Source organism: Netta rufina, assembly GCF_964035555.1.
Source record: "Netta rufina genome assembly, chromosome: 26".
In the NCBI taxonomy this organism is placed as follows: Eukaryota; Metazoa; Chordata; class Aves; order Anseriformes; family Anatidae; genus Netta; species Netta rufina.
In genome coordinates this window covers 5,086,872-5,097,398 of record NC_140150.1, presented here as the reverse complement: position 1 = coordinate 5,097,398, position 10,527 = coordinate 5,086,872, and the positions used below count along the sequence as shown (strand labels likewise).

The window sequence follows — 10,527 nt, the reverse complement described above, 5'->3', positions numbered from 1 at the left end:
CTTTAATGCTCATACCGCCCCACTTCAGAAGTTTCTAGTAGCAGAATTTTTCCTGGCTTTCTTCTGCTTGCATCATTTCCATGCAATCAGATCTTTATTTTAGAGCAAGCACAGTGTTTGCAACACTGTCTTGTTGCAAAAAGTCTCCCTTGTAGGTCTCCTATTGGCATTACTGCATTTTTTTTTCAAAAGGAAGTAAATGTGCTGCTCTTACCAAGTAGATCTAGTTCACTTTTCTTACCCGTGGAAGAATAACCTGAGATTCCCTAACAGGGCAGAGAACAGTCAAGTTCAGTTTGCAATGTAGACATTTTTGCTAATTGTGATGTATGGCAGTGGGACTGATTTGTAATACAAATGTTATTTAATCTGTCTGTATTTTGATACTTGAATTTCCTTTTATTTTCTGTATATACAATTGTTAATCTGTTCAAATTTGTCTGAATTTTCAACATCTTGTGGTACCAAACATAACCAATCCGTGCAACAACATAGACTGACCTCACTACAACAAGGCGAGATTGTAAATATTCCTGGGCTTCCAGCAGTCGTTTTGTTGTTTTCATAATTGTACAACTTAGAACAGACTGAATTAATAAACAAACTTAGACACACGTTTGCCCTGTTATCACTGCGACGTACGCGTTGTGCAGAAGTCTCCTGTTCATCTGTGCAAGCAATGCTGTTCCTGTCCTCATCTCACAGATGCGACCTGTGCAGCCAAAGCAGGTAAGAGAAAGGGGTGAGGGTGGGCAGCTGAGCGAGGTGTGATTAGTTCAGCCTAGTGCTGTACCAGTGTTGCTCTGCTTTGTAAATCCAAGGAACAAGAGCCCATCAGCAGTGTCAAGCAGCGTGCAGAGACGATTTGCTGCTCTTGTAGAAGCGAAGGATGGGCTGCTGCTCTGCTGGGAGCAGGCCTGATGCAATTCCTTGGCCGCAGTGCAGGGTTTGTGCTGTCCTGAGGCGCGTGGCACGCAGGATGTGGGGTGTTGGTGGTGCAAATCACATTGGTTGGAGTCGCTCGTTTTGCAGTTAATCATACTGATCGCCATATGACTGGGATTGATTCAGTATTGATCCTGAATTCTGAATTCTTTTGAGACTAATTTATGCATAAAAGCACATCCATGTGCTCTGTTAAAGATACACCTACCTGTAACACGATGGTCTCCAACCTCTTTGTTCTCCACATAATTGTGGGCAGGGCTGATTTTTACCCCTTTCCATGAACACCTGCAAGGATTGATCCACTGAGGGAGGACTGTCAGGACCCTAATTTACTGATGGTAAACACTGACATCAGTGTTCTGCTGCAGCACAGCAGCAATTAATTCATATAACAATTCTAACAGTTCAGGCAGCCATTGCATGTAGTATTTAACCTGCAAAGATTTTTGGCATACCAAGTAGGACGTTTTCTTTACATAAAATTAGAGCAAGAAATCCAGACGTTTAAATACAGGTGAAAGTTCAGATTTTTGTGTCAAGTGAAATCTGGCTGATGTAAAATACTAAATTCATTGGGGGCTGCTAAATTTATACCACATGCTCCATTTCTAATAATTCAGTAAGTCAGGTTTTCAAGCTAACTCTGAAATATATTGAGCAGTTTTAATGATCTTAAATACCATGTGGCTTTATCAAATCCAAACTGCGTCCCTGGGCTGTGACTAACATTTCGGCAAAGTAGGCTACAGGCCCACAACAGAATTAACACCTTGAATTAAAACAAAACAAAACAAAACAAAAACAAAAACACAACTGCATTGCAGTTTTATAACCTTCATTTCCTTCCCTACTAAATAGTGGCTTTTTTTTTTTTTTTGGGGGGTGGGGAGGGTGAAAAAAAAAGCATTCCCTTCTGTAGTTGAGAGGTTTATTCAGCTATTGACACGCTAAGAGTCACTTCCCAGTAGCTGTGGCAGCCCAGATGGGTTTATCTGATTGAGTTTTACAAGCTGAAGCATGATTTGAGAAACTGCTGGAGAATGTGTTCCACCCCTGCCCTCCTGTGTGGTACTTAATAAAGATGATCAGAAGGAATCTGTTCCTGCATCTGATTCTGGTTCTGCCTCTGGGAAAAGCACTTTCTTGAGAATTCCCAAGTAGAAAGGGCCAAACACCTGCCTGTTGTGGTGGATCACGCTTCTAAACCTGCGCCCAACTTCCTGCAGCTCTTCCTGGATGGCATCAAGACCCTTTGGAAAATCTTTTTGAGAATTCCATCCATCAGGGGAAATAAAACGGCTGAGGAACAAATGAATCCGCTGCTCTGTAGGGAGCAAAAGCAGGAGAACAAAAATCAACCTCTGTACAGCAAGCTAGCCTTTGAGAGAAAGGATTCCTTGTGCAGTTGAGAACAGATCCAAGGGCAGCTGCGTTGTTTCAGGATGGTGCAGACAAGCTCTAGATGGACTTGGGACATGGTGGATTAGTGTGGTCTTCTTCCAAACACTAAGCAGATGAGACAGCAGCCAGCACAGGAACCAAGGTGAAGCTACCTGATGCTAGGAGAGCACTTGAGTATTAGGTATACACGCCCTGTTTTCACTTTGTCCTGGGTTGTTGCTTTTAACAATGGCTTTACCTGGGATACTGGGCTGCAGGACGTTAGGTTTGATGGATTTGGCAATGCTTACACTGAAGTGGAGCAGTTCAACGATATAGATTTTTTGTCCACTCTAAGTTTTTGTACAGAACTGTCAAGCATCTTAGAAGCACAAAGGAATACAGAACTTCAGAGCCCAGGATTTATCTAGCCTGCCACAGCAGCATTTTAAAACTGGAATTATTCAAGCAGCCTCTCCGAGGGACACAGAGCTGAGGCTCATCTACTCAACTGCCTTGGATGTTGCTGTTTCAAGTATGTATTTGGAAAGTGCTGAGAGTGACAAAGAGCACAGACGAGATGCTGCTTTTTAGAAGTGGAGAGGGGAAGGCTGTCTGGCTCTGCAGCTTCTAACGCCACGCCATCAGTGAGTCACTGACATCACACGCTGCCCAGCAAGGTTGAGTTAGGCTATTAATTCAGCCTTCCGAATTACTTCAGAACAAAATAGGCTGCTCTGACATGGAAGGAATAAATCCAAATAATGTGATAGAATCTACGTGGGCTGAGAAGGATACTTAAGTGAATGCAGCACTGGGCAGGAAGAGCCTCACCTTATTTTCATAGCTGATAAAAACTTGTCTTCCATGTGGAAGTAATCTTTCCTGCAGTGTACGAGCTGCCCGTGGCACTGCAATCTGATGTGGAGCTAGTAGCGTTCAGAGTCTAATAAAAGGTCAAAATAATCAGCTCTTATCCAAGATATTTGAATAAATATTTTGATGGAGCAGCATTATAGGGCAGCTGGTTAGCTGAATACCAGGCAGTGCACTCCCTAGGGATAAATATTATTTAAAGATCTTAGCGTGGTGCTTTACTAGAGCCAGTGATTAAGCCCTCACGCTACACACTAGCCTGAAGATTGCAACACCACCTAGTAACAGACCTTGCACTTAGGCCTGTTTAGCTTTTAGCAAGGATGGTAGGATTTAAGAGATTTTCAAAGCAATTATTGTTTGGGAGTCTTTCAGGGTGAAATAGGAAAATCAGGGCAGTTTCTAAACCTAGCTTCTTGACCCTGCAGTAGTTCTGCACAATGCAGGGAGTTCCTTTGCTAGTACCTGTCCTGCAGGGTTATTAGCCTAAACCTTTTATGAAAGCCTCTTCATTGCTGAGGGAGACACAAGCTGAGAGACTCACCGATAACATGCCGGACTGTGTTGCTCTTGTCTGCGATGCTTTTTATCTGGCCTTTCAGGGAAGCACATCTGTCACTGGTAAGAGCAGGGTAACCCAGCTGCGAGAGCGCCCTGCTGACTTCCTGCAGCACCTGATCGCCGATGTCTTGCAAAGCTTCTTCACACCTAAATCACACAAAGGAATACACCTGCACTCCAACCATTCAGCAGATTTGCTGGGGAAGGGGTCTCAGGCACAGAGCAAGCAGGGAAGTCTCTCCACGTGCCCTTTGGGTGTCATCACGGGCAGGGAGCAGCATCTGACAAACCCCACTCGGCCACAGCTCTGGTGCCTGCTGCAAGTGAGCCACGCTTCCCTTCCTCTGCTCTTCGGCAGGCAGGTAGCTGCCCTGAGGCTGGCTCCTGGGACACGGGGCTCAGCACTCCTGACTGCTCCCTTTAACCAAGAAGGGACAGTTGCCCTAGGGAGCTGACACCCAGCTAAATACACAGGCTGGCTTCCCCCGCTCCTTGCAGTGGACCTGGCTGCCATTTGGATCTCAGATCCCCTTCTGCTGCCAAAGGAGGTTCCTGCTGCTCGTCCCGCACCCAACCAGTACCTACACACTCTTCTCCTTCTGGAAAAGAAAATGTAAATAACCCACCTGGTACAAGACAGCCCTTCCAAGAGGACCTTTGTTACCAGTTTCAGCCTAGCTACAAACCCAGGTGAGCCAAATAAGGCGCTTCCACACGTGCTGCTGGTCACTAGCAGGACTGCAGCTGTGGTGGCAAGCTGATTCACCTGCGCTCGGACTTCCTGCAGCCGGGCCTGGTCCATAAGCAGTGTCTGTGAACAGAAACCAGTCAGCCTGTGGGTGCAGAGACAATAGCTGTGATGACTGAGCAGCTCTCAAGCCATGGAACTGGACTGTACCAGCCCCATGACGTTGAGTGGAGGGAAGCAGCAGAGAAGGTTAGTTTTGTGGAAAATCCAACTTGTTTCCCATGGGGAATAAACCCCGTACAATGACTCGTGTAAAGGGGACAGAGACTCTTGCTAGTTCTTTCTATAAAAGACAGAGAACCTATACACTTGTTCATTTTGTATATCTTTATGCTGTAAGGGTGTCCCAGCCCTCATCCTACCTCAGGGTATTCCTTTTGTCCAGGCTCCCAGCAGAGCAGGTTCATGTATCCTTGATTTAGCACAGCCGTGAGGCTTGGCAGAGCTGGGCTGCCACCGACTGCCCCCTGTAAGGCTGCAGAGTGGGGCTGTGACTCTGAAAGGGATGCAGACACTTCTGCTGCTGCTTCGCGCAGCCACTCTGTGGTGTGATCCAGGCTGTCTGCAACAGGGTTTAAAAAACAACAAAAAAAAAACATGTTAAACTAACTGAGTAAGAAGTGGCTACGTGATGTTCCAGCTGAACGGGATGCACATCTGCAATGCCAGGGCACATGCTGGGTCCTGGGGTGGTGGGGGGTTTTGCACCTTCTCTAATTTTCAGCATTAATGTCCTGTTGGCAGGGCACAGGGTTAGGCCTCCTGACGCTGGTATCTGGAGGACTTTATGCTGTAGAGAGGGTTTCAGTCTTTGAACAGCACCTCTAATTAAGCCTTATAAATGAGAGAGGCAGCCAGAGAGAAATATTCTACAGCCTAGCACAGAAGGGATGTCTGCACCAAATGCCAGCTTTTCATTTAAATACACCTGCTAATACCATTTTGCTGATTCCTCTGGGGGTCTCAAAACACTTTAAACTTGCGAGCTCTTACAGTCACTCACGAGGCAGCTATTAGGCCCATCTTATGCATGCAGAAACTGAAGCACACTGACTTCTTTTCTGCAGCGTATGGTAGAGAAGAGGCTGAGAAAGGGACCCAGGAGTCCTTCAGCTTTTAGAGGCACTTCTCTTTTATTTTACTGAGCATGTGATGAAAGCATCAGCTTTAGAATATTCAAGGTCCTTTCTGGTGCTTCATTATCTCCCACAGAAGTAATAGGTCTCGTCTCCCTTCCCCACTGACTTACTGGGAAGCTTGTCTAAGAGTTCCTGGAATTTCTTCCGTTCATACTGGATGGAATGGTCCCGCAGGTGGGGGCGGAGGCTCTGGATGCTAAAATTCAGCATATCCATTTTCATCAGGTCCAACACCCGGAAAATCTCCCTGGATGAGACATGGTGAATTGAAAGGTTAATACGTTAGTAAAAGCGAAAGTTGTGGGTCAGTTTAGAATGCTAAGAAAGGGAAACTCAGAAATTCTTTACTCCGTATTCTGACAAAGGGCTTTTCAGTATAATTGGAGTTCCCTAAAAAGTACTAGAAAAATTGGATTTACTTCACTGAAGACTGTTCTATTATCTAGGAGCAACTGGGCAACACGAGTGTAACTACCCTGAAAAAGAACCAAAATCAAAAAAGGAAAGTAATTCCAGGGCAGTTTCTGCTTAACCCAGTGTTTTAATGTTGAGGGTTCTGCTGGTCTGCATAGCCCAAGACAGAGGGAGCATCGCCCACCTGAAAAGCTGAGCTGGGTCTGTGAGGCTTTGCAGTCCTTGCACTTCCTCATCTCGAACGGGTGCACACAGCATTGCCATCATGTCAAGGATGTACGTGGTGAGGCCATGGATGTCCAGAACCCCGTGCTCAGCCTCTTGTCTAATTAACTCCATGTCAAGGGCCTCTTCAATTCGGCTTTGCAATCGGTTGTGTCGTGGCAGCAGCAATGACAGCAGAGCCTGCCAAAAGAAGTAACGCTAATTTTTAATCCAAAACCACAACAGATCTTCGGAATTGCTCAACAGGAATCAAGGTTGGCCTTGAACTGAGACTCAGTACACAAACTGTGGGGCACACGTTGCGTTAAGGGAATGTTTGTCTCTAATGACTCACTTCAGGACGTCTGGCTACTGTTTCGCAGATTGCAAAATCTCCTTTATCACCATGCACAAAAGAAGGGAGTTACCTGCCTGGAATCTAATGGGAAAACTTGGACTGAAGAACTCTATGCAACTTCATGCTCCGCTAAGAACTGTTGTCTTTTAGTTCTAAACAATGTTCTCGAAGACCACGCTGTACACTTACACAGTAGGTACAGTTCATCATATAGCTAAAGGTGTCTTTGTACAGAGAATTGCAGTTTTTGGTTGGCAGACGCTATCCCTGGAATGGCTGTTACTAAAACCAACAGCTCGACAGGCTTTCCATTGCTTTGGTAGAGCGTTTTTTAAAGACCTGAAACCAGAGAATGAGTTTCCCTCTCAGACAGACTTTAAGGTGCAGTTGTGTAACTTATATCTCCCTATAAACTGTATGGAGCTTGTTTTTGCCTCTCTCTTACACATGTTCACATGGGAATATTTCGATTTAAGGGGTGGGGTGATGATTAAGGGAAGACTAATTCTAAGGTCTTCCCTGTGCCAGGATCAGCTGACCTCCTTTATCTCCTGCAGCAGCTGGATTGCCTGAGTGTAGTTGGGGGGGCTGGCAGAGATCTGTTCTTTCAGGCTGTCCCAGAAAGCTTTGTGCAATGTCTCCTTCACTCTGGTTTCAAGGCTAAGAAAGAAGAGAGGGGATCAGGGGGTTTCTCTTAGCGTCAGATAAACACAACCTCTCAGTTTAATGGGGCCATTCCTCTCTGCTTTCGTTGTAGTTTAGTTCTTTTGACGTTTTCTTCTCCTCGTCTTTCCTCCAAACTGGCAGCAATACACCTCATGAAAATCTCTCTCAGATTAAATGTCCCATTCATCTAAAACAGGACTCCATCCTCTCAACCCTGCTCATAAAACGCACTTAGCCCCTCTTAACTATGGGATAAAAAGAGCATAGTATTTTTCACAGAAACTCTTATAAGTCCTCAGAGAAGATCAAGAGAATATTTTTCTAGCTAGCGCTGATGCAATGAGAAAATGTCAGCAACTTAAAACAGATCTTTAACTAACGTACAGACAACTCAGAGCTGTTCAGTGAAAATTCTGCTTTGTTCTTGTCAAAGCTGCAGCTCATGCAGCTGAAGCCTCTAATTCTTTCAGTGTTAGTGAGTCACATCTGTCATTCGCTGTATTTAAGAACTTCTTAGTAAATCGTGAAGCAACGAATAAATAAAACAACACAGTTTCCCCCCCCCCTTTTTTATTTGTTGCTTCAGGAACTCTTTTCTTTTTACTTCTATAGTCAGAACCTAACCTCCTTTCCATGTTCTCACATCTTTTCTGTAATGTGACAGAAAGAAGCCTAGCCTGAATATATATACATATATGTGGTGTATATACATTCAGGTATACGTATTTATATACACCTGAATGGGGAGAAGTTGCCCATTTGCAGTTTGAAGTCACCATTCAGCACGATTTCATGCGCGAGGGTCAGCTTGTAGATCTCATCAGAGATTTCCTGCAGCTCACTCACGGACAGGTCCTGCGGAGGGCTGGCTGTAGGCAAGCAGGAGAAAATAAAGACCGTGAGGAGGACGGCTCAGCAGCCTCCTGCGAGAAGAAGGTTTAAAAACTGTTGGAGAATGAGGAAAAAAGAGGGGCAACTTGTGTTTTAGGGGAGGAACGGGCTTTGCAAGGGCACTTTGCTGTTGGAGGACGCTGTGAGCTCGCTGGTCGATAGCAGGCTGACCCCTACTGACCGCTGCTCGGCATCGCCTCCCCCGCGGGCAGCTTTTTACCGGGGCCGTGACATTTCGGGCTGCCTTGAACGGAGGCTGGCGGGTTTTTATCCACCAGCCTAACCCTCGGTGTGTCCTCCTCCAGATTAAACCCTCACAGGGGCTCCCCTCAGCCCCGAGATCCCCCTTTTTGGCGATGCCCCGCAGCTCGCCGCTGAGGTGCCGGCGGCTCCGGGCCTGGCCCCGCTGCCCCGTACCGGGTGCCCGCGGCCCTTCCTCGCCGCAGTCCCGGGGCCGCCCGGCCGCTGCCTCAGCGCTTGCCGGCCGCAGGGGCCGCTCGTCGCCGGAGCTGGGCTTGGGCATGGTGCTGCCAAGGCCGGGAAGGGGGCGCCGGGGTGGTAAAAGGGGCGTTACGGTGGAAAAAAAGGGCTCCAGGGTGGTAAAAGGGGCGCTGAGGTGGTAAAAGGGGCGCCGGAGCCCTGCCCCCTGCCCCGCCGCCCTCCTCCCCTCACGGGGCCGCCGTTGGACTGAGGCGCGGCGCGGCCCGCGCCCGCCGCCCCTTCAAACGGGACGAAACCAACGCGAGGCGGGAGGGGAGGAACCGGCTCAGCGCTTTCGCCCATTCCCCCCGCCCATCCCGCGCCTACCCCTGGGTGCCAGCCCCCGCAGGCACCTAAAGTGGAATCCGTTCCGTGGGGCCCCGCTGGTGGGCGCTGAGCGGGTGAGGCTCGCTGACCGAGCGCCCGAGCCCCCAGCGCTCCCCCATGGTGGCACCCGATGGGCCGCTCCGCAGCGCACCGTCCGGGCGGAGGGCTGCCCGTCACCCCCCCCCCCCCTGTGTGCGCGATGGAACGCTCCAGGCGCCGAGCCGAGGCAGCGCGGCGGGGCTGTCCCATTCCGAACCTGGGGGGGGGGAGGAGGAGGAGGCACGAAGCTCAGGGGCCTCATGGCAGACAGGAGGATGAGGAGGGTGGGCGCGAAGAGCAGGAGGGCTGTGGTGGGGCGGGGGGCGTCCTGCCCAGAGAAGGGCTGTGAAGGCGAAGGGAGGCGTTGCTTTAGGCTCAGCACACCTCACGGCCCAGGAGAGGCGGCTCCGTGGGCTCGGCACCTCCAAAAACCCAGCTGGGAGCTGGGAGCCGCCATTTGCTGCCTGGGCGTGGTGAGGCCGAAGGCTGCTCCTTCATCCTTCAGCTGCCCTCCCCGGCGTGTGGCGCTTCGAGTAAAACATAAGCAAAGCACAGAGCAAAGCACATTGTCACCCCTCACCACCACGTCCCTGCTGTGCCGTCAAGGCGCCGTGTCCCACACCAAAGGCAGTGCTGCTGTGGCCCTTCCCGTCCAGCCCCAGCCCCGTTTTTGGGCTAAATTCCGTGTGAATGCCTCGGGAGGGCTGTGCAGGACAGAACGGGCTGCAGCAGAACAAAAGGCAGTCGCCATGCCCGGCTCCCGTTGCCCTCTGTGGAATGGCAGGAATTTCTCCGCCGTCCGAAGGCTGGGGGAGTCACGGGCTGATTGTTTTTATACCTAAAGCCGTGGCTTAGTGGCTGTCAGCTGCTGGGGTATTAACCTTAGAGCTGTCAGAGTGAATAAAGCGAAAAAGCCAACTCTAGGGCTGGAGGTTGCAACAGCTGCAGTGTCCCTCCACCTAACTTTTCTCTTTTTTTTTTTTTATCAGTTTTCTCTCTGGTAGGCGACCCTCTGTCCATGTACCCTCCTGCTATAACCTCCCCTTGACCTGCCCAGCACTGGAATTAAATCTGGGGGGCAAAATGCCCAGCCCGGGTTGTTTGTGCTCTCATGAAACATCTGCCTCTCTCCTCCCAGCACCTTCCCATTTCCTCAGCATCCTCTAACGCCCACAGCAGGCACCTGTGGCACCCACTGTGGAGCTGGGGGGTCACAGAGCGCTGCAGGGCCATGGGGCAGGGACTGGGAGGTCTTGGGGTGCCCAGTGCCCGGCCCCACGTGTGCGTGGGACAGGGAACAAGAAGCGGCCCCTCCGGGAGCTGGGGCCTTGATCCGCCCCTCCTGAAACAGCTCAGCCCTCCAAAGGCTCTGAAACGCCTAAGATGTCTGGGTGCTGTGGCTGGAGAACTGCAGAGGATGAAAGGCGCAGCCCTGGCACGCCATGTGGGGACGGACAGCCCAATTACCGCATGTAATTAGTTACAGCTTCGCAGCT

General features: G+C 49.4%; 1 protein-coding gene across 1 annotated transcript; it reads right to left on the bottom strand.

Moving 5' to 3' along the window:
- Positions 1–2,033: 2,033 nt before the first annotated feature.
- Positions 2,034–8,708, bottom strand: TCP11 (t-complex 11; the record flags this gene model as incomplete). The annotated part of the gene is made up of 9 exons (XM_084301961.1): positions 2,034–2,272; positions 3,749–3,912; positions 4,392–4,576; positions 4,876–5,075; positions 5,763–5,899; positions 6,251–6,471; positions 7,168–7,288; positions 8,031–8,163; positions 8,504–8,708. The coding sequence occupies 9 exons, from the start codon at positions 8,706–8,708 to the stop codon at positions 2,034–2,036; spliced, it is 1,605 nt and encodes a 534-aa protein (XP_084158087.1).
- Positions 8,709–10,527: the final 1,819 nt, after the last annotated feature.